Source organism: Emys orbicularis, chromosome 1 (assembly GCF_028017835.1).
Source record: "Emys orbicularis isolate rEmyOrb1 chromosome 1, rEmyOrb1.hap1, whole genome shotgun sequence".
Lineage (NCBI taxonomy): Eukaryota > Metazoa > Chordata > Testudines > Emydidae > Emys > Emys orbicularis.
In genome coordinates, this window is record NC_088683.1 from 75,045,332 (window position 1) to 75,069,478 (window position 24,147).

Here is a 24,147-nt window from a genome sequence, read left to right on the forward strand (position 1 = left end):
ACCTAACCCACAGCAAGATTAACAAACTAGGCTTCCCCTACCTTGCCTGTGGAATCCAGTCTGGTAGGACTCAGGTCACATTAGAGTATGTCAACCAGATTGGGACCCAGGCTGAAGCTGCCTTCTACCTTATAGCCTGGTGGTGAGAGCACTCCCTCAGGACGTCCGAGACCCACTGGCCTAGGGGGTAATCTGGGGTGGGTCTCCCTATCTCTCCTTTTGAAGCTGTTTCACTGTGTATAAATAAATAATCCCTTGGGCCAGAAAGAGAGTGAGAATGACCCTATTGTCCAGTGTGTAGGGCACTCCCTTGGGATGTTAGAGTCAGAACCCAGCCTCTGCTCCTGTCCATATTTAATTATTTTATAGAGTGGAACAGCTTCAACAGGAATGACTGAGAGAGCCCCCAGGCTGGAAAATTCTATTGCCTGGGTGTTAGTGCACACACCCAGCCTGGGAAACACCCAAGTTCAACTCCCTCTTCTTCCTGAGTCAGAGTAGAGCCTTGAAACCGGGTCTCCCACTTCTGAGGTGAATGCACTGGGCTATGGGGTATAAGGCCACTGACTCCCCATCCTTGTTTTGGGCAAAAAAGGATTGACCTGACTTAGGTGCCTAACTCCAGGAGAGGGTTCATGGCTCTGAATCCTGGGTGGAGGGAGGCGCTTCCTTCCAACCTGAAGGTAGGTGCCTAAATCCCTTTGAGGGGTGGAGCTTGGGCCACACACCTCTCCTTGGCATTTCCTGTTGGCTAGCTTAGGCAGTTTTCTGCTCAACGTGCTGGCTTTTGTGAATCCTATTCTTAGGCACTAACTCGTGTATAGGAGGGAGTCTGGGTGCCAATCATAGGGCTGCGGATTCCACTATGCAGCAGAGTGCCTGAAGTTAGGTATTGCAACACTGAACTTAAATCCCCTTTGTGGATCTAGCCATTAAAGCAAATAAGAATCAGACCCTAAATAACTGTCAGTGTTGCGCTGTTGCAGAGCTAGCAACTGCTATCAAGTACTGTCAACAGTGAAGCTTTCTGATATATTTTCTCCTGTCCTGGAAAATACACCGTAATCAAACCTCTGTGATCAGTTCTAGCAAAGAAATATGGTGACCAAAAGGTAGAATTAAATTAGACATTTCAGGGCAGTGGCCCAGAGAAGTGTTGGTATATGTGCTAGACATTTTTTGCTTGTAGGAACAGAAACAGTATTTCCCAGACCACTGTCTCTAGTACAGGTTTCTCAATGTAAGTATCGTATTACCCGGAAACCAGAAAAGAAAAGCTTAACTTTTGTTATCTTTCAAAATCCATCTTTTGCCCCCTCAGCATCTCAATTCTGTGATTTGAGGTGTTCGCTAATGTACTGACATCTGGGACGTCTTCGGATCAGAAGGGTTTCTTGAACTAATATTAAGATACAATTATAATCGTCTAATTATCAAGAGCTTTAGTTTCAGATGTGAGAGTAGTTACATCGTGCCTCCATGTTCTCCTCAGCTCTGAGAGATGGATACTCTAAAGCAACATGACAGAGAAGCAAAAACATTCTTGTTTTGCAAGCCATATACTTAATGGTAGCCTTCCGGGTATAAACTAAGTTTAGTATAAACTGCATTTTCCGTCAGTTTTTGAAAGCTCAGTTGTATCTGTGTTTTTAAAGGTATAACTAATTAGAATATCGTTTTAGAGCAGGGGGAAGAAAAATAATTCTATCATTGCAAAATATATGATTCTCGCTTTTTTTTTTTTTTTAACAGATTCACCAAAAGGCCCTCACCCATCTGCAGGCATGAATGGAAATGTGCAGCATCCCACCAGCACTGGGCAGCAGCCGGTCTCTGCCATACCCTCTCCAAGTGCCAGCAAGCCTTGGCGCAGCAAATCCATGAATGTCAAACACAGTGCCACCTCCACCATGCTGTCCGTGAAGCAGCCTAGTCCCGCCACCTCCCCTACTCCATCTTCAGACAGGCTCAAGCCACCCCTTTCTGAAGGAGCGAAACCCCCTTCATCCGGACAGAAATCCATGCTGGAAAAGTTCAAGCTGGTTAATGCTAGGACTGCTTTAAGACCCCCCTTGTCATCCAGTTCAGGACCCAATGAGAGTGGAAGAGAGGATGATACCTTTTCGGAGTGTGGTGAAATGGACGGCTTTAGCAGTGGGCTAAATAGTGGTGGCTCCACCAGTAGCAGTCCTAAAGTGTCGCCTAAGCTAACCCCTCCAAAAGCTGGAAGCAAAAATCTCAGCAATAAAAAGTCTTTGCTACAGCCAAAGGACAAAGAGGAAAAGAACAGGGACAAAAATAAAGTTTGCACTGAGAAAACAGTAAAGGAAGAGAAGGACCAGGTCACTGAAACATCTACAAAGAAGAGCTCAAAAATTGCAAGCTTGATCCCAAAGGGGAGCAAGACTACAGCAGCCAAGAAGGAAAGTTTAATACCCTCCTCTAGTGGGATACCAAAACCTGGATCAAAGGTACCAACAGCAAAGCAGAGTGCTTCAGCTGTGTGTGCAGGAAGTAAAGAGTCTGAAAAATTCAGGACTACAAAGGGCAACCAGTCTCAATCGACAACGAAATCACAAGCTAATGAGAGAGCCTCCACTTCCTGTAGTCTTGCTTCTTCTGAAGGAAAAGAATCTAGCCCAGCTCTGACCCCTGGTTCTTCTGCAGCTCTTTCTGTTTCAATGGCTGCAAGCAGTGGACAAGTCACAGGAAATGGCATCGTCCAACTTCCTCAACAACAGCAATATAGTCACCCAAACACTGCCACAGTAGCTCCTTTCATTTATAGGTAAGGTCACTAAAGCAATTTTGTGTTATTATTTATAAGATGTGTAGCTGGGACTGATAGAATAATTCATAGAGAATCAAATGGCTAGTGGATTTTATCTGTTTATTCACAAGTTGTACACAAACATGATTTTCCTAACATTTGTGCACTATTCAAAATTACTTTATGAATAGTTGCCGTGGACATTTTTTGGTTTGTAGCTCATACTTGGGCAGTTTGTTGAGAGTATTTGCCATTTGAAATTCAAGCTGTTTTGATTGGATACGCAGGTCACATGATATGTTTCTGGTGGATGAGCATAACTCTTAAAACAAGATTTCCAGTGTGGAATACTTTTGCTTAGATTTCAACAGCTATTTTCTGCCAATATTCTGCAATATTTGCTTAGAATTCGCTGTTTCCTAAATATTGTTAAAGTAAACTTTATTGGAATCATCACAGAAGGTGACACAAAAGAGGCATTAGCGAGGGAAATAATTTTAAAATGCTTGCAAATATTCACCAAGGATGAATTGGGTGAGCATGGGGGTTGATTGCAGCATCCTGATTCTACTCTACTGACCCCAGAATAACAATATTGCAGAAGGGCAGCTTTAAGTTACCCACCTAGTATAATCTCTTATGTTAGGTAGGATCCGGTGTAGTGGATTGAAAAACAAGAGGTAAACTATGGCAGCTAGAGATTTTCATTTTATACAATAAGGAAGCTATAATAAGGGAAGCTACTATTCTGGCTGGTTTCAGTAATAGTGATTGCAGTTTAATAAGGTTTCAGATGTCAGCTGTTGGAGGATTTTTAGATTCAGCTGTGGGTAAATTAAACATTTAAAAAGGAAAATTTGATAAACTGAGAAATGTATTATTAAGTAGAATAGGCTGGCAGTTTTTGTTAGCAAGTGGAACTTGTAGATAAAAATTGGCTAAAGATTAAAGAGGTGCTGGAGTAGACACAGAGGGAGCATATATCATTATGTAAAACTAAACACAGTTTCAGACCCATTGTGGGTGAGTGATAAATTATTTAAGTTTGTTGTGATTAAAAACAGAGCTCCAAAAATTATGAGGGGGAAAGAGCCATAGAGCACAGTTTTTATTTATTTTAATATTCAATAGCTGGCCTCTTCAATTCAATATATAGCCGAGCATGTGTAAGAGAAATATTTAATGAATTGATGTGATTCTGAATAACTGAGTAAAGATCACATATTATGGTAATTCATGGTCTGGAATAACTTCAGTGATATATGCAATTTACTATACTGAATATGAGATGGAAATATATATACGAATATAGAGATATACGTGGACCCCATTCTGCCCTCAACTACATATGAAACTAACATTTACCACATGGTGATGCCATTTCATTGCATGTTGTCACAATATGGAAATATGTTATCTTTTTACTATGCTGCATCAAAATGCAAAATACATTAGGACTATTAAAGGGGAGATTCAAGCGTGCATTTGCCAACAGAATTTGGCTTTATGACTAATCCCCAATACGCCTCAACCAACAAAGGCCACTGTATTTGTAGTTAAATCTTGCTTGAAAACAATTCTAAAGGCCAAAGTCTAATCTCACACCAGTGTTAAGAGGAATAACTCCACTGACTTGGCTGGAGTTACTTCAGATGTACATCTGTGGAATTGAGAGCAGAATCTGTCCCACAGATCCTGTACTGAATGCAGATACACGCTAACTCTATTCCTTGTGGGTCTCAAGGTCTTTGAAGTAGTAGACAATGATTTTATAGCAGAGTATAAATATAATCAGAGACAGAATATCCATATTTACAAAGTCAGCAGAATTATTCCTGGGGGCATGTGGTAAATAGTACTGTACGTGAAGCCACATCGGTGTATTTGCATTTTCTCACTAGTAAACACAACTGTTTTCTTAGTTGGCCACTGCAATGTATGCACATAATTCTCAAGTATGCCTGTTAGCTGCTAAAATAACTCCAAAGAATAATGGGCTGATAAACAAAAATCACTGTCCAAAAGAACTGTTTTTACACAGTGCTGTCAGCTGGAAAAAATGCCCAACTCCTGCAAATATATACTGCTGTCCTTGTAAAGTGCTAGGCACAATGTAATTCAGTAGAAACCCAGCAAAATTCTATATGTAATCCTGCAAACCCCTGTAAAATTGTACCAGCTACAACACAAGGGTCCAACTTGTACAGGCTCCCAACAATGTACCATATGTAAAAAGTAAGTTGTTACTTTATCTGGTTTACTTGCTGGTAACCTCTAAATATCAAATACTATACAATTACAGAGAGTTTCTTTGGCCCACAATGACACTAATGTGGCTTTAGGGATAGTAGAGTAGTAGTAGGGACTGTTGCAAAGGAGTTTCTTTGTGAGATGAGCATGTATTTTTCTTTCAACAAGGAGTATGATGGCATAGTAGCCGTTATGTGTTGTAGGTAATGAGTCCTAGTTGTTGTTAGTGTGTTGTATCTAAAAGAGAATGTTCCATTAGGTATCAGAGGGGTAACCGTGTTAGTCTGTGTCCACAAAAACAACGAGGAGTCCGGTGGCACCTTAAAGACTTACACATTTATTTGGGCATAAGCTTTCGTGGGTAAAAAAAAACCCCACTTCTTCAGATGTTACATTAGGATGTGCTGAAAGGATTTATTATGAGTGGCAGCCCTGAACCCTTAGTGCACAATTGCTATCTGATGTCATATTTATCCCCCTTAAACACCAGGGCATGCAGATTCATCAGGGATCACCGCTTCTCTTCAAAGAAAAGAGACCATAGAGGTGAATATGAGGGAATCTAAACTGGTTTGTCCTTCATTCCTCCAGCCTCCTCAAAACGTAACAACTTAGACTCAAACACAGTTATGAATGTGCAACTAACAATCCTTTACACGTCGCCTCTGAACTTGCTCCACAGAATCCAACTGATCTAAGGGTACATCTGCACTGCAAGTGGGAGCACGCTCCCTAGCACAGATAGACAGATGCGCTAGGTCTGCTCAAATTAGCATGCTAAAAATAGCAGTGTAGCGAGGGGTAGCATGAGCAATGGCCCGGGTCAGCTGCCAGAATACAAACCGGACTGGGATCACCTAGGTACGTACTCGGGCAGCTAGCCTGAGCCACTCTCTATGTTACCCTCGGGTGTAGTTTACTTGCCAAAAGGCTTTATGAGAGGGATGTAGCAGGAAAAGTAATAGGAGGGTATAAGTAGGTGTACAGTTAGTTAAAATAGTCCTCGTGCTACTTTAGCCTAAAGCTTCTTACACACTGAGGGGACTACAAAACTGGTGTAAATTACACCATCACTGAAATTCAGTGAATTTGGCCATGGAATTTTACTCGCCTTCGCTGTGCTGTTAAGAGGTCAGATAGAGACGGGAGCAAAGTAGCACGATGGAGATACAGTTGCAGGGGAGAGGGAAGAAAGAGGCAAGACTGAAAAGGGAAGGCTTTTAAGCTTGCCCCACAATATCAGGGATTTTACAACATCATTGCTTACACTTTATATGGGTCATGAGACGGATAGCTTAATTTATCTTAATTTGGAGTTATTGACTTTACATTTTATTGCCCCAAAATATTATGTGCACAGTATCCCCTAAACATTTTAGAGCAGTGATGATAATATTTTACACTTACATATTATTTTCTCTTTCTGATCTGGGCTGTGTACGCTGCCAATCTTCTACAGAAAGGAAAACCTAAATAAAAGCTTTAATAGTAATACAAACGACAAGTCCACTCCATGGGTTGGTGTAAATTGTCGTTGCTTCAATTAAGTTAGTGAAGTCAAAGGCGCCGTGGCAATTTACACCAACTGAGGATCTGTCCCAGGTATTTTACACAATCAAAAGTATATCTTTAAAAGGCAATCCTTGAATTACATTCAATGAAGAAATAATTAGGACTTTCGAATAATCGCAGTTAAGTCATGCGATTAACTCAAAAAAATTAATTGCGATTAATCGCACCTCGAAACAATAGAATACCAACTGAAATTCATTAAATATTTTTGGATGTTTTTCTACATTTTCAAATATATCGATTTAAGTTACATCACAGGATACAAAGTGTACAGTGCTCACTTTATATTATTATTGATTACAAATATTTGCACTGTAAAAATGATAAATAAAAGAAATACTATTTTTCAATTCACCTTATACAAGTACTGCAGTGCAATCTGTTTATCGTGAAAGTGTAACTTACCAATGTAGATTTTTTTTGTTATATAACTGCACTCAAAAACAAAACAATGTAAAACTTTAGAGCCTACAAGTCCGCTCAGTCCTACTTTTTGTTCAGCCAATCGCTAAGACAAACAAGTTTGTTTACATTTACAGGAGATACTGTTGCCTGCTTCTTAGTTACAATGTCACCTGAAAGTGAGAACAGGAGTTCGCATGGCACTTTTGTAGCTGGCGTTGCAAGGTATTTACGTGCCAGATATGCTAAAGATTCATATGCCCCTTCATGCTTCGGCCACCATTCCAGAGGACATGCTTCCATGCTGATGATGCTCATTAAAAAAAATAATGTGTTAATTAAATTTCTGACTGAACTCCTTAGGGGAGAATTGTATGTCTCCTGTTCTGTTTTACCCACATTCTGCCATATATTTCATGTTCTAGCAGTCTCGGATGATGACCCAGCACATGTTCATTTTAAGAACACTTTCATAGCAGATTTGACAAAACGCAAAGAAGGTACCAATGTGAGATTTCTAAAAATAGCTATAGCACTCAACCCAAGATTTAAGAATCTGAAATGCCATCCAAAATCTGAGAGGGACGAGGTGTGGAGCATGCTTTCAGAAGTCTTAAAAGAGCAAAAAGAACAGGAGTACTTGTGGCACCTTAGAGACAGACTAACAAATTTATTAGAGCATAAGCTTTCGTGGGCTACAACCCACTTATGCATCCGAAGAAGTGGGTTGTAGCCCACGAAAGCTTATGCTCTAATAAATTTGTTAGTCTCTAAGGTGCCACAAGTACTCCTGTTCTTTTTGCGGATACAGACTAACACGGCTGCTACTCTTAAAAGAGCAACACTCAGATGCAGAAACTACAGAACCCAAACCACCAAAAAAGAAAATCAACCTGCTGCTAGTGGCATCTGACTCAGATGATGAAAATGAACATGCGTCGGTCCGCTCTGCTTTGGATTGTTATCAAGCAGAACCCATCATCAGCATGTCCTCTGGAATGTGGGTTGAAGCATGAAGGGACATATGAATCTTTAGCGCATCTGGCACGTTAATATCTTGCAATGCCAGCTACAACAGTGCCATGCGAACACCTGTTTTCACTTTCAGGTGACATTGTAAACAAGAAGCAGACAGCATTATCTCCTGCAAATTGTAACCAAACTTGTTTGTCTGAGCGATTGGCTGAAGTAGGACTGCGTGGACTTATAGGCTCTAAGTTTTCTATTGTTTTATTTTTGAATGCAGTTATTTTTTGTATATAATTCTACATTTGTAAGTTCATCTTTCATGATAAAGAGATTGCACTACAGTACTCATGTTAGGTGAATTGAAATATACTATTTCTTTTGTTTTTTACAGTGCAAATATTTGTAATCAAAAATAAAGTGAGCACGGTACACTTTGTATTCTGTGTTGTAATTGAAATCAATATATTTGAAAATGTAAAAAACATCCAAAATATTTAAATAAATCATATTCTATTATTGTTTAACAGTGCGATTAATCATGTGATTAATTTTTTTAATCATGCAATTAATCGTGATTAATTTTTTTAATCACGTGACAGCCCTTGAAATAATTGAAATGTTTATAGTATTATTTAGCCTTATTTTATGAACTCATACCATAATTACTGTAGAAGGATAGGTCCAGCTCCACAAAAGGACTTAGGTGCCCAACTCCCACTTTAAAAGCTTAAGTCCAAACTTTAGGTGCCATTGAGCTCCTCAAAAACCATGTTTAGCTGCTGCCTAACTTTGGAGGTGCCTAAATCTCCCTGATGCCTACATTTTTGCAGTAAAGTCCTTTAGATGCCTTGGTTTCTGCAGCTAAACTTGTGCACAACACCTCAGTCTAGCTGCCCAGGGATGTATCGCGAGCCTCAGACCAGAAAGACAGTGGTTCAGTTCCTTCCTTTGCCTAATGAGGGGAAAAGATTTGAACGTGGATTTCCCATCTCTCAGGTGAGTGCCCTAAGCACCGGACTATAGAATCATTTTTTCTCTCTCTCTGGCCCAATGCATATTTAGTGATTTATACACAGTGGAATAGCTTCAACAAGAGAGACCCCTATCAGAATCTATCATAGCCCAGTGGCATTTGCCTGAGAGATGGGAAGCCCATGTTCCAATCATTTCCCCTCACCGAGTAGAGGAGGGAATTGAACTGGCATCTCCCACATCCTGGGAGATTCCCTTGACTACTGGGTTAAAGGTTATAAGGGAGCTACTGCTGCCTGCAGCTTTCTGGCCATTTTGTGTGGCGTTAGGGATGTGCCACTGCCATTCTTGCAAGCAGTCACAACCTCAGGAAGAACCAAGAGCAAAAGGAGCAGTTTCTTCGCTTATAACCCCTAGCCTCCTTAGCCAACACCAGACTCAAAAGCTCTCTCTCTAGTTTTTCCCAGGATCACACTGTGCTTACAGAGCCCTGCTTGGAGTTTTTTGCCTGTCCCTCTCTCTGACCTTCTCTGTTCTCAGTTTCCACTTATACATACACATATAAATACATATACACACACCTCCACAAACCCCCCTAATGGAACCATCTGGCCACATGATGCTAGTTTCTGGGCAGATTCTATTAGGCTTTGTTTTAGATGTTGCACCTTAACTGTCTCTTACAACTATCTTAAATGAAGAGCTTGTTCACACATCTGTTTGAACGAGGTTTTAACTCAACTCATTACAAGGTTTCATCTGGCTCATAACAATATTCTTTAACTTAGACTAGTTGCTAAATGAAGGATTGTCTGGAAAACATTTACACCTCAGCACACTGTCTGGAGTAAGATTTTCAATATTGATTTAATTAATGAAACAGTTACCACTTTCCTAAAAACTGCTCCCTACTTCTCTTCCGGTTTGGTGGTTCAGACACTTTTATTAGTAGACCACTGGTAAGGGTTTGCAGTTATATGGGATTTGTACTGCTAAGATAGGTGAAGTATGGGAAGGTGGGTGCTAAGGTAGGGTTGAACCTCCATAGGCACTGAGAAATTATTAATTAATGGCACTGGACTGTTAAGGAGATTTGTATCCTAGCTATAGTATTTTGGGAAGAGTTGAGCTACTCCCTTTAGCTACAGTGGAGGTTCTTTACAACTCAATATTTACCAGTCAGCAGTGCTTGCCAATACCACAGTGCCTCCTGTGTTAAAGATAAGAAACTACTGTGGTCACCGACTGTGGTAGTGAATGCTGAGTTTTCAGTTGCACCCATTGTCCCAGTAATTTATACATTGGTTATGAAAAAGCTTACGATAGATTGTGGCGCTAAACAAACAGGAAGTCATTTTTGTTTTTAATTGGCAACTCACAGAAACACACAGGAGTGACTTATCTGATTCTGCCATTTACATTCACTGTTGTGAGATGAAGATGGCAAATTACCAAAGTCTTGCAATCATAGCTAGCGTTATAACACTGCCCACTACATGCTTTATTTTCAACAAAAACACACCAAGGTATTTGAAACGGCTCCCTCTGTACACATCTTTACTTCATGAGGAGAGGCCAATGCTTCCAATGGAACATGGCAGGTAAAGAGAGAATAAGAGTAGGGAGCATTGGGGAAGATTACAGTAAACATTTTTGGCTTATTTCTCAGATAAAACTATAGCCCAGTACTTCAGTTGTCTGTTGTTTATTACCTAATGATTATTCTTTTTTTTTATATTTTTGTACAGTTGTGATGCTGACCTAGCCCTTAGATCAAATAATCAATAAAACCCACCCAAGACAGTTACACCTCTGGGAGTTGTCAAAAGAAAAATAAAAAAATACCCCATCATATGGAATCTTTCGGAATGTCAAGTAATAAAATTTTAGACGTCATCTGTGATTATCAAAGGATGGATATTCCATTAAAAACAGGAAGTTACTGATTGTGTTAAAGATATTCATTATTGTGTGCAGAGGTCCAAATTCTGCTCTTCATTTAACCAAAATTTAGTGGGGTTTCACAGACATAGCTGAGGGCAGAATTTGACCCATGTTTTATTGAAGTCTAATTGGAGGTAAAAGTTGTTTCCTATTGTTATGATTAAAGCAGAAAGGAGATTATCCTGTTTTCATGACAGTTGTTTAATTAGACCTAATTAACCTTCATTGCAAATGTTCAGTGCTGGAAGATAAGTCAGTGGTGGGGCTTTGACTCACCTGCAATTTCATTTGCTTTCTTTGATCTCAACACAGAGGTGCAAGAATTAAAAAAAAAAAAAAAAAAAAAAAAGAAAGAAAGAAAGAAAGAGGGATGGAGGAGTAATATTTAAGGTTAATGAGCAAGTCATTTAATTTTCTGTGTGCTGGCCTGCAGACATTGGGCCAAATTAATCCCTGGTGTAATTCTAGAGAAGTCATTGGAGTTACACCAGGTATTAGTATGGTTCCATTGATTTTGCTCCTCTCAGTGCACTGGAAAAGACTTATCATTCCCAATGCAGATTGCACCAGTCTTCACTGCTGAAGATATTTGTTAGCGACAAGTGGAACTAAAATGGTCCAACTAAGCAAAGGAATATCTGGATGTTTGATCAGAAACTTATTCAAACTACCACACCCCGTAGGCAGGGCCAGATTGAAGCAGTCCCGAACTCTAGGCACACCCACATATGTGGCCCCCACACCCACATCTTGGCCCTCCCTTAATTTGAGCAATAGTGGCAGGGTCCACCACTACAGTAGCTGAGGAGCCCACTACCACGCTTGTTTGGACAGGCTGGGGTCTCCCTCTTCCCCTGTGCCCGAGCAGGAAGGGGTCTATCCAAAAAGAAGGATTCAGCCTCCCACCCAGGCAGAGGATTCTACATATGTGTGGGTGTGCCCACTGCCATCACCCCAGCAGAGCCCTGATGCGGCCTCAGAAGGAGGGCCCAAATACTGAGTCTCTAATGAGGTGGTGTCAGCAAAGGCCCCCAGAGTTCCAGAGGCTTGGTGTGCTCTAGTGGAGGTGGGAGCCAAACATTCTCCACCCTCCCTCCCCCTCGGCTCAAGTGGCCGCTGTTCCTCTCTCTTCTGGAGCAGATACCTTCTTGGCCTCCGACTTCCACAATAAATAGAAGGCTTCATGTACTCCACTGCAAGCTGAACTTAAATTCTGCTGCAAGAGCCTTGAGTTCTTCCATGGAAATTCTGTAGCAGCTTTAGATAGTCAAAACAACTGAGGTTTTATGTAATGAAATATAAAAATGCCGAATACAGCCAGTACAGCAATTTCTGTGTTGTTTATTTTGGTAGCAAACCCAAATTATTTTACATTGCTCTCACACTTTCAGTTTTGAGTCAGATAACTGGGGCAGATATTTCACGCCTCCCAGAGCTATTGTTTCTGGCTTTCTGCAGACTAGAGTGACCAGATGTCCCGATTTTATAGGGACATTCCCGATTTTGGGGTCTTTTTCTTATATAGGCTCCTATTACCCCCCCACCCCGTCCCGATTTTTCACATTTGCTGTCTGGTCACCCTACTGCAAACACAAGAAGACATCACTGTATCGTTTACACTTGGTTCATGTTTTGAAGTTATTCTTTGCAACAATGAAGACTAGAAATATAATTACATTTTTAAATTATAGCTTAGATTATGATGTTATCATGTGGCTCCAGGAGGCAAGTCCTTGGCATGGGCCTAGTTTTCTATGCCACAATCAACCTTGCCCATGAGATCTGTAAATTTGGTGTAGAAATCTTGCAAGTGTTTTTTCTCACAGTATTTCACTACTTCCACTCCTGGTCCCAGCTTGAATCAAGTTTTTGAAGAGTAAAGAAAATAGAGGAGGACGAGGTTCTATAAATGAAATGTGTCATATTGCTAAAAAGGTTTGGGTTGAGCTTGGGGAAGAGAATGCTTAGGGTGGTTCTCATTTTATCTACACAGAATTGCCCATCAGGGTAAGAGCCTTTTCACCTCTTCATACCCCAGTTATGACCATATAGCCTTTACTGCTGAGTGAGATTCCTCATTGTCACTCTGCTACTTGGGACCCAATTCTGAAAGACTTCGAGTGTAAAACTACCAGGGATGTCAGTGGGAATACCGTGTTTGCAGCCCATGGAGTCCTTGTAGTATTAATTAATTAATTAGTGTGTCACAGGAAATTACAACATCCAAGAATCAAAAACAGTTCATATGATGGTAGTTAGACATTTGCCTCTTCACAGTTCCCCAAAACTACAAAAACTGGCTATAAAGACTATGCATGTTGCAAGCTATCGTTTGTGTTTATATTTCTGTTTAATACAGTTTTAAGTACCATAAAGAGGTAAGAATTCTACTCAAACAGATGTGTTTGGTTCTTTGTATATTGAGATCTGCTCCCTCATTCACTTAAATGAGTTGCTGAATAAATCCATTAAATACATAACTTTGAAGTAAACGTAGGAAAATAATTAACAGGTTGCTATTTCATAAAATAAATTGCTTTTAAAATTAATCCTCAAGTTCATCCAGTATTTTTATCAGCTACTCCTATGAAAGGCATCTGTGCTGGGGCTGCCCCAAAGAGCAGCTTGTGCTTCCCACAATATGTTGGGGAAATGGGAATTTTAGGAGTCTAGCTGTAATTTTAAGCTTTCAAAATTGGGAAATATATATACAAAAGGTTTTAGCAGGCCCTTATCAGAAATCAGAGGCAATTGGTGTTTTGGCATGTAATTTATGATTGTAAGCACAGGCAGTAAGGATGGCAAAACTGAACTCTAGATTAAGATTTTTAGAGGGAGTTTTGTGTCTTGTTGCATCCTGTTCACACCATTCTGGTTTTTTGTTCTTTTTCTACTAATGTACAAACACAGTGGTGACCATTAAAAATCATCATATACCAACAGTTTCCCCATCCTGCTTTCTGAGACATTGCAGATTTTCCCTAAGAAGAGGCAACTATTGTAGGAACCCTTGGGAAATATTGACTGAGTAATAGTTTACCCCTCTATAATGGCAAATAAAGGTATCCAGTACTGTACTCCATAGTGTAACAACGTATTTTATATATATTTTAATAGTTACATATATTTAGTTCACATATGTTCTCAAGAATACGTGTCATTTGTTAGCAGTCTAATAGAAACATATAATTATTTCTGTATCTCAGCATTTCCCAAGAGCTGGGCGGTCACATGACTAACAGTAACATCATGAGGAGGAGCCAAACTGCACATAACTTTGAACATTTGAGGATAGATTTTGATTTTGGATAGCCCTAAGCAAGGGATTGTGTGTAAACTGTACTGCTCCAGGGATGCCCCAGGGGATAGACACATGCCTCTTGAGTATCAATTCATCCATTTCTTCCCTCTTTGCTCCCAGGGATAATTTACTGCTGGCCTTTAACAGCAGTAAATTACTATGCTTCATACCCCTCACATATACATAGATGCTGGCTTAGCTATTCGGGCCATTGAGTTGGGGGTTAGACTGTTCCCTACCTGAATATTGCCCACCTGTGTCAGGGAAAGATTAAGCAAACAAGGGCCCTTGCTTATCCCTGTGTTCCCTGACCCAAGGCTGGGTTGTTTATATAGGGATGTAAAGTCCTTACTCCCTTGGCGAAGTGTGTAGTTTAAGACAGAATGTAGCACTATGTAAATTGGATAGAATGTGGCATTCATGATATTTTCACTGTATGCCTTTGGTGAGATGAATACAGTGCAAAAAGATTCCAGTTATGCCCTGAATTAACTTTTACCATTGCTGTGTGTAAAACAGACATCTGTTATAATGAGTCTTCTTGGTTGATTTCAGAACACACTCAGAAAATGACAGTACCTCTTTACCACCTGCTGACTCCTGCACCAGTCCTACTAAAATGGATTTATCATACAGTAAGACTGCCAAACAGTGCCTAGAGGAGATATCTGGTGAGTGGCATGTGGGAAAAACCTCAGTATAGAAATGTTATATTTCTTTGTTTACATAGCTCTCCTACTAATAGCTTAGCAATGGTTTAAAATAATACCTTTGACCTCTATTCATTATATTAAATATGCAGAGAAAGTGGGTCACACGGTGTTAGCACTTCAACTGCAAATTCTTTTATCTAAGCTGTCTCACTTAGAATATCCTCTTCATCATTTTGCAGAAACTGGAGTGTTCATCAATTAGGATTTCAAGACATTATTATTGTCAGTATCATACTGAATGCTCTATGATGAACCTTGGGAAGCCTATCTCGTAATGTGTGACACTGGGAGAATAAGATCAAATCAAAATGTCAGAAGCTGAAGTGTTAATAACATAACATTTTTATTTCTGTAAGTGAATCTAGATTCAAAAAAGGGAGTAAATGAACAAATCCTTACAGTTGTGCTAGCCTGTGGCCCACTCAGCAAGGTTCTATCTTGGGGTTCCCTCTAAATATGGGTTCAAATCCTTACCAGGTTACAATTTTACAAATGAGTTTGTGTATTTTTTGCGACTATGGGTCAGATCATCAGCTGTTGTACATTGGCATAGTCCTTTGGTGTCAATGGAGCTATGACAATTTACATCAGCTGAGGATCTGGCCATAAATCTAGCTGTCAATGGGCACAAAACAAAGTATGTCACAACTGAGTTTCGCATCAGGATTGAATTGCATAGAAGAGCTGTGTACTTTCAAAGGGCCTGCTTGTCTGAACTGTGGTTTCCTTTTTTTTACTCTGTACCATTACTTTCAAGCTCACTTTTATGAGCATAAAGGGTGAAAGTGTGGCCCATTGAAGTCAACTGGACTTTTGTCATTTTCCCCCAAATTTTCAAAATTCAAACAAATGTTAAAAACACATCTGGTTTTTCTCACTCAAGATATAATTTGTTTAAAGAAAATCATTTGACACATATACATCTAAAAAGCTATCACACTTAGAGAAAGGATGATCAAATTGCCCCAGTTTTGTCAGACTGCTTTGGCATCTAGCCTGATTCATATTAAAATGGAGGTTTTATCTTGTTTCAGTATAGGTAACTGGCTCTGTCTCAGTTTTTCCTCAAGTGTCTCCAAACTGACATCCCTCACCTGCCAAATTCTTGATCAACTTTTTGACAAGTAGCCCAATCTGAAACCTAATTAAGTGTTCCCTTTAGTTTCCACTTAGATCTATATTATCATGGAAACTTCTTGCAGAGGGAAAATGCATTCCAAATTAGCTAAACTTTATCTTTCCTAAAGGCAGATACATGGCTCATTGGTCTTACTGTAGGCATAACAATTAAAAACATGCACATCTAAATAGGTGTAAATATTACAAAAGATGTTTCACTAAATTATCCGAAGGGATGGTAAAAAATCACTTTCGTGCCTGCTGTAATGATCCTCTAGGATAGCAGGTATCCAGTCCTTTTACTGTTCTGTGTAGAAGTGGAAAATGCAACAAAAAAGAGAAAGTGGCATATGGGGCACTAAAGAGACATCAGAGATGTTTCTGATCTCATTATTCAGACTCTGTCATTAGCTGCAGACGGCCATAATGGGCAGCATGGCGGCACCACTGCGAGAGTTCAGCCATTGGCTCATTGTAAATTGGGCACATGGAGGAAACCAAATGTGTGTCACTCATAATTGGCAGTTAGAAATATGAGGAATGGCTGGATCAAACAATCACCCTGTGCAGCAGATGTATTATTAGCTATATATATGTGCTGAAGAATATCATTTGGAATCTATTCATGAGCTGGCTATTCAGGAGACTGCTCTAGGATGAGCTAGACCGGGGTAAAAGAGAGATTTCCAAGCTCCCAAGTATATTCCGGCCACTCAGTGGGATCATCATCCAGCAAGGGGTGTCATCTGTACCAAGGACACGTGCAAGGGTGATTTTTGTGATATGGACTCTTAAGTAGAAAGAACAAGAGAGCAATTATGAGTTGTTTTGTCTTTCCGTAAACTTTCTCTATTACTTTCTATTTAGGTTCTTATACTGTGCCTATTAGCATGTTACCTGAGCCCCAGGCTTGTTTTGGTTTTTGAATAACTTGATACCCAAGCCCAATAGCCAGAAGTACTCTTAGTCAAAAAGGGTCTAATCCTGCAAGGTGCTGAGCGTCCCCTGCAAAATCATTTATACAAAGGGACTTGAGGTCATTCAGCCACTCACAGGACTGGGCTCAGAAAGTTCTGTCCCATTTGCGTATTTGTTTCATTTGTCATTCTGGTCTTTATTATTGTTTTAAAAGTGCCAAGTGTTTATTGGGTGTTTTACAATAAAAATAGAAAGACAAGATTCCCCAGCTCAAAGTTCTGGCAAGTCTAAGGGCCTGAGCCTGCTTGCAGTGCATAAAGTTAAGCACATGCATAGGTCTCTGCAAGATCAGGGCCAGAAGGACACTAAAAATTAATACTTGCCATCCCAGGCTTGTATTAAACTCCCAAGGTTACAGCTTTTCTCTGACCTAGGATGGGTAAATGCTGCCACCACCCAAGTGCAAAAAAAACCCCTTTGAGAACCCAGGAAGGCTCACTTGGGAATTTCATCCTGTGGGGTACCCTCAAGCCCTTTCACCTCCCTCCGGGGAAGAGCTGAGAAGAAAAACAAAGGAAATCAGATGTTGCCACCAGCTAATTAAACAACATGTGCACAAACCTCTTAGGACACAAACATCCAATTCTGTTCTTAAAAAAGGTAAATTTTATTAATAAAAAAAAGAAGAAAATGCATCTGGGACTTAGGCTTTTGCTAGATATATATAAAAAAACAATTACAAGGAGTAAACATCAAGAATAGCTCTCCGGAGGTCCAGCTTAAAGGTTACAAGCAAAACAAAAGCTCCTGGGGTTAGCACAGAGGAATCCACAAGCCATAAAGAAATAAAAGGGATAAACCTAATCATGTCTTCCTAGACATTTCCTAATCTACTTACATATCTAGAGTTTTAGATGAGTAGTTTCTAGGTATAATACTAGTATTTTTTCATACCTGGCCTAAGCTTCTCACATCATAACTGCTCCCTGTCTGCCTCTCCCCGAGAACAACAGAGAGACAAAAGGGGAGTCTTGTTTCAATTTTTAAAATGTCTAGCCTTCCCATTGGCTCTTTTGGCCAGGTGCCCACTCACTTCCTTTTACCTATGTATAGCAGTAAGACTTTTAACCCTTTACAGGTAAAAGCAAGTAGAGAACAGCTACTAACAGGGATTTTATAGCTACTAGCTGGCTGGGTGTTCATAAAAGGTAGCTACCCCCACCCCCCTTCATTTATCACAATCCATAAATAATTATACATGAAGTTGCAAATATTGACTAATTATAAATGTACCATTCATGTGGAAGCACTATACAAAAGTTAGGGAGGAGGCAAGTGACCCTGCCAGCAGGTAGGGGATCTTGGGGGACAACTACTGCACTGGTGGGGTGCAAAATAAACTTTATTAAGAAAATGCAAAAACAGGGAAAATTCAATAGTGAGGGATATGGGGTTTGTTAAAGTAGACAATTGGGGAGGGGTTTCTTTTAGTAAATAGGATAGGAGGTTTCAATAGTGGGGTACAATACAGTGGGGTACAATACAGTTGGTAACCATTTAACACTGAAGTATAAATGTAACAGGTAGCTAACAATTTCTATGTAAAGGGTGTGTCACAGCAGCATATAACCAACTAACAGTTATGGATAAAATGTGTTAAATAACCAACAACTTTGGGTAAAAATGTGTCACAGTGGTGTAAATGTAAAATGTGAGGGGTGTTAGAGAGAAAAAGGGTAACCAATGGGGTTTTATGCTAGACTTCAGTAATACAATTGAGGTTTGGCAGCAGTAGGAGCGGGGTGAGCACGTGGGGGAAGGGATTAAGAGAGAGAGAGACACAGAGAGCAGACAGGCTGCAAGTTTAAATAGCAGAGAGACAATTATACAGAACACAGCAAAATCTCATCTATGATTTAACTTAACCAAGACTACACAAATTAGCAAGTAACAAAACACAATGGAACAATTCTTTAAGCCTAACTTACAGGGTACAATGCAAGCAATTTTCTAAACCTAACTTAACTACAGCTATGCAAAATGAAATTACAATTTATCTAGACTAAAGGACAAAATCTAACCTAATGGGTGCAATTTATACTAGGGGTAATTCCAGAGGGCAGAGTGGTGTGTGCCCAGGATGCAGCTCCAAGGGGAGAGGGGGATTTAACTAGTGGTGGCTGCAAGCAGGGGGGGGGGGGGGCGTGGCTGCAAGCTGGCAGCCCAGGATACAGTCCAGGAAGGCACAGGCTTATTTCTAGCAGCAAAGGCGCTGCAAAGCAAGAAACAGATTACAGATACAGACCAAGGAGTTTAAGAGAGGTTTTAAGACACAGACCAAGGTTTAGCTTGAGTCTGTGTGCTGGGGAAACAGAGCCAGCAGCTAAAGTAATAAAAGTATAGAAAGTTTCACAGAGGGATTCTTACCAGTCCCCAAGGCAGCAGCAAAGGCAGAAGCAGCAACAACATCAGAAGAAGCAAGGAGGGCTCGGTACGGTCTTGATAATCAGGAGGTCTCTCAGGCAGCAATTCGTTCTTCGTGGGGGGGGGGTTTAAAAACGGGGGTACGCTCAAAAATAAAATGAGAGCGGAGAAAGGACCCCCCAGAACCCCTGGCTGATCAGACCAGGTAGCAATGCAGGAACCTTTAGATGTTTGTTTCAAAAATGCCTGTTCTTAAAGGCAATCTCAGGCAGTTTCCCCACCAGTAATCCTGATAGGCTCCTTCTGTCACAGGGGAGGAGATACAAGGAAAAACTGCAGGTGAGCATAGAGACGTGCCTGGGCAGAGTCCTGGACCATAGGCGTGAGTTCCCACCTCAGGACTCAAAAGCACATGAGGCCTATGACTCATGCCCAGGATCTCAAAAACACATTAGGTCTTGCAGCTCTGGACATTGCCTACCCTACACCGAGCCCAGGTTTAACAAGGTGATAACAGGACCAACCCTTTGAACAGGGCAGTGGTCCCACTTAGCACACAGCACAAGTGGCCATCCCTTTGAGAAGGGCAGTGGCCCTGGTAAACAACTTAACAGCCAGGGAGGGGCGGCCACAGGAGGAGAACAAAAACAAAATGGGACAGCTGTAAGAAACAAAATGGAATAGGGGGAAAGCTGTAACAGACAGCAAGGAATCATTTTAAGAATTAGAATTATATCCCAATATTAGCAGTGGGATTAGCATATCCACTTTGTATTTTCAGATGTTCACATTTACTGCACTTTTTCTCCCTTTCTAAAAGAAACACTTAAAAAGGATGTTGTAAACCATGTACACATGTACTAAGAATTAACTAAATTTAGCATGTTATTCTAATTCTCTGGATTTTGAGGTTCTATTATATAATTCATTAACAAAGAGCCAAACTGTGTATTCAAATATCAATGAAAGTTGTGTGTGCTTATCTGAGAACAGAATTTGTCCATAGATTATTACATTTTTAAATCATTTTTAAGATTCCTTTGTATGTAATGCATTATACAAAATAAGGTTTATTATTACTATAATCATGGAGTTGGGAAAATTCCCTATTCCTCTCTAAAAATGACACTTCCATCTTTAGGGTGGGGAGTATATTAGATTGTCATGTAACTGAGGAATATAATGTAACATTTGCTACCTCAAAACCTCCTAATGTGATTTCTTTTATATAGCCTGTTCTTGTTCATGGTTTTAGTTATGTTTCTTTGTTTGCATTTATATATTTTTTTAAATTTAAAATGGGAGAATGAGCTTTAGAAGACTATATTTCAGTAAATAAACCTGGGATTCTTCCATATTGCAGTCTTAGGTATGGTCACATTATCAGGGTACATGGTAGATCAGAGGGTAGGTTAAAATTATCATTACAAAGGGAGAGTTATCATAATTCAGAGTTCTTTGTGCTGTGCATTCATCCCAAGGTACATGTGTGCCTCTAATGTATTTTAGGGGATGATGAGGGGCACCTGAGACAGGGTCCCATGGAAAAATAGTATGTGATCATGCAATAAATGTCTGTAGTACATTACATATGCACAAAAAGGGACAAATTAAGATTGCACATGAAACCTTAATTGTAACATTTATAACATTTAAGTGCTTGACTTTGCTACCTTAATACAGTAAATAAGCTGTTTTATCCAGCACTTCACCAGTCGGAAAGCTCTATAAACTGGCATCTCTGATCTTCATTAAAAGTCCAGTTTATAGTCCGGTTGGCGCAGGTGGGCAGGGTGTTGGGGTACAGGAGGGGGCTCAGGGTGCCAGATCCAGGGGGCACTCACCTTGGGAGCCTCCCTGCAAGCGGTGACCTGTCTCAGCTGCTCCTAGGCAGAGGCGCTGCCTCCACCCACCGGCGCTGCCCCCCCATTGGCTGCGGTTCCTGGCTAATGGGAGCTGCAGAGCCAGCGATCTGGGCGGGGGCAGCACACAGAGCCGCCTGCTGTGCTTCTGCCTAGGAGCAGCCAGGATAGGTCGCTGCACGTGGGGAGCCGCCCAAGGTGAGCGCCCCCCAGATCTGGCACCCTGAGCCCCCTTCCGCACCCCAACCCCCAGCCACACACCCGCTCCCTAACTCAAAGTCCCTCCCTCTTAGTTAACTGGCATTTTTCACTTACCAGCACCCTCCATTCCCCCAACATGCCGTATAAAACAACTTTTACTGTAACATTTTAAATGTAGTTTTTGATTTTTATTTGTTGTCTGTCTGTCTATCTATCTAAAATAGGTGTATATAAAGTACACACTTTTCTGCTGCCAGGTAGGCCTTGTTGCTGACTGCAGCATACCATACACAGTGGCTGGCTGGAGGACTAGATGCATTTCTCAGATTCCACACCCTTGTGGATGATATGTGTGGGCAAGCACATTAACTCTCTTGAGTAGTATGGAGGAGTCCTGCCCTATTGCTTACACTGAGGAACAAGACACTGCCTCCTTCTCCCCATTGCACACTAGTGCTGCATTAATTTGAAAATGAAGCAATTGAAAATAGTCCTTTGGCCACCAGCATCGTTCAAACAGAAGAGCGTTCATTGCTGTCATTCTTTCTCTCTCTTTCTTTTTGGATGGCCAGGGGAAGTGGAGTAGGGCTGGATTTTCTTTAATTCATTTCATTTTGAACAACCTTTCCAGCTGAGTATCTCATCTTCTTTCCTGTACACTCTGTGTCTAGAGGGGTCCAGCAGTGATTTAGTTTTCAAAGTGATTATCACTTGACACCATACCATTAGATTTCTTTTTCTTTCTTTCTTTCTTTCTTTCTTTCTTTCTTTCTTTCTTTCTTTCTTTCTTTCTTTCTTTCTTTCTTTCTTTCTTTCTCTCAAGTCCCCCAGGAAAAATGCACCCCTCCATTTTGTTGCTAGGAGATATATTTTTACCCAGCCCTACCGTCAGTAGCAGCTGTAAAGTGAGAGAATGAGAAGCAAATACGACACTGGAGCAACTCTTAATGACCATCTATTACTAATATAGCAAGTCTTCAAATAATCTGTCCTTGTGTATCATTAACTCCTGGGGTTTTCCACAATACAGTGTGTTACAGGTGTATCATGGTACTGACAGAATCAGTGTATTGTTATGTAGCATTTCTATATTTATATTTGGACATTTCTGCACAGTATTTGGCCACATTGATTGCTCCTGGGTAAACCTTTGTGTTTCAAAGATGGGATAAAATTCTACTTTAGTGCTAATTTTCTGTTTAAGCATCTTAATTATTGATACAAGTATTTTTTCCCACTGGGAAAAGATATATTTAAATGTTAGACTCCTTTCTTTGTATGTGTAAAAGCAACATTTAGCTCTTGTGAACTTTGTTTCAGACTTGAAATTGGGTAGCTTTGTAAGAAAATGGTATTCTTTCTATAGAGTATTTTATTTAATAGGTTCCTTTTTGAAGGTTGTGAAGCCTTGATTTTTATCAAAGCTTTATAATTCCATAGTAGCTTCTGAATCCCAAGAATTTTTTTGAAGGAGGAAATGAAATCTCTCACTTTATAAATCACTGCCACAGAGCGGGTAGCATCAGGCTCCATTCTTTAGTTTCTTTATCCTCTTAAATTATATTTATTCATTTACAGCAGAAATTGCAAGATTCAAGAACCATTTGCAAATCTGCTTTTTAACTGCCTGCAAAGGGAGTAGCAGGGAGAAGGAACAAATAGTTTGTCATTCTTACCTTCCAGGAAGAAAAATAGCATTTCAGTGTGAGCTAGGGCTAATATTGTAGCAGCCCATTCAGGTGAAGCCGTGTCTTGAAACCTGTGGCATTTTAAACTGGACAGAGGCTTCTATGTCTCCGGTTTAATTCACCAGGATGTTTGCTGCCATGGCAGCCAGCAGCATCCACTGCAGTAGCAGAGAAGAGTCATAGATCTGGGAATGCAGGTTGAATACTAAAATGTGAGGAGGCTTGTGCAGAGCTTTGCTTCAGTGGTTAATTTTGGCTCTTATTGAGCTCTGACGTGTAGGCTGTACTTGCAGCTCTGTGTCAGCCCATCTAAAGTACAGAGCTGTGCATTGGGATCGGTCATGATCTGGTGAGAGGGGAAAAAAGCACAAGACAGTACTTGCGCTGTACTTTGGATTTCAGAACACTGCAGCTGTAGAGAGAGATGCAGGCCCATCATTCTGATGAGACTGGTGATTGGATGAAGAGGGGAGAACGCAGTTGGCTTTTGGGATTACTTCTATGTGGGAGCAGAGTGTTTGATCAACTCTCTTCTGCTTGAGAGAAATTCGAGTAAAAATGCCTGTAAGTATTGCAGATTAACATGACTGGAAAGAAGTGGCTTAGCACAGGCAGCAATGTAAATTTAGAGAAAATGACTGTGCCTGTCTAGTCATTTACAGCACATAAACTGGATGCTTGAGCTTTGCTTTTCATTACAAGTGCAAAGATGTGCTACATGGTGTGTGCATCGTACAGTACTGAAAGGGTCACATCTGAGACCTGCTTAAAGATTTGAGCTACTGTAGATCTAGGAATATGAAATCTGGCTGAGGTGAAGCTTTAGCTGAAAGGATGCAACGACCTGCTGAATTATCAGTCTTTAAAGGCAAGGCTGTTAGAAGAGGGAATGCTCGTCTTCAGAAACAGAAGTCTTTGACCAACCTTACACTCATAAGTGAAGGGGAGAAGAGACGATACTCATACAGGGAGAACTGGTTTGGAAATGCCTCAAAATCTAGCCAGAATTGTCATCAGAGAGAGGCAGAAGTTGGAGATAGAA

The 24,147-nt window shown here is 40.5% G+C and overlaps 1 protein-coding gene across 2 annotated transcripts in view; it reads left to right on the forward strand.

Annotated features, from left to right (window-relative positions):
- NAV3 (neuron navigator 3) overlaps positions 1 to 24,147 on the forward strand; it is a 363,920-nt gene that overhangs the window by 174,820 nt on the left and 164,953 nt on the right. For both annotated transcript variants that reach the window (XM_065423439.1, XM_065423440.1), the window contains exons 8-9: positions 1,753 to 2,788; positions 14,736 to 14,851. In XM_065423439.1, the coding sequence (XP_065279511.1) occupies positions 1,753 to 2,788; positions 14,736 to 14,851 (1,152 nt within the window). The remainder of the gene's footprint in view (positions 1 to 1,752; positions 2,789 to 14,735; positions 14,852 to 24,147) is intronic.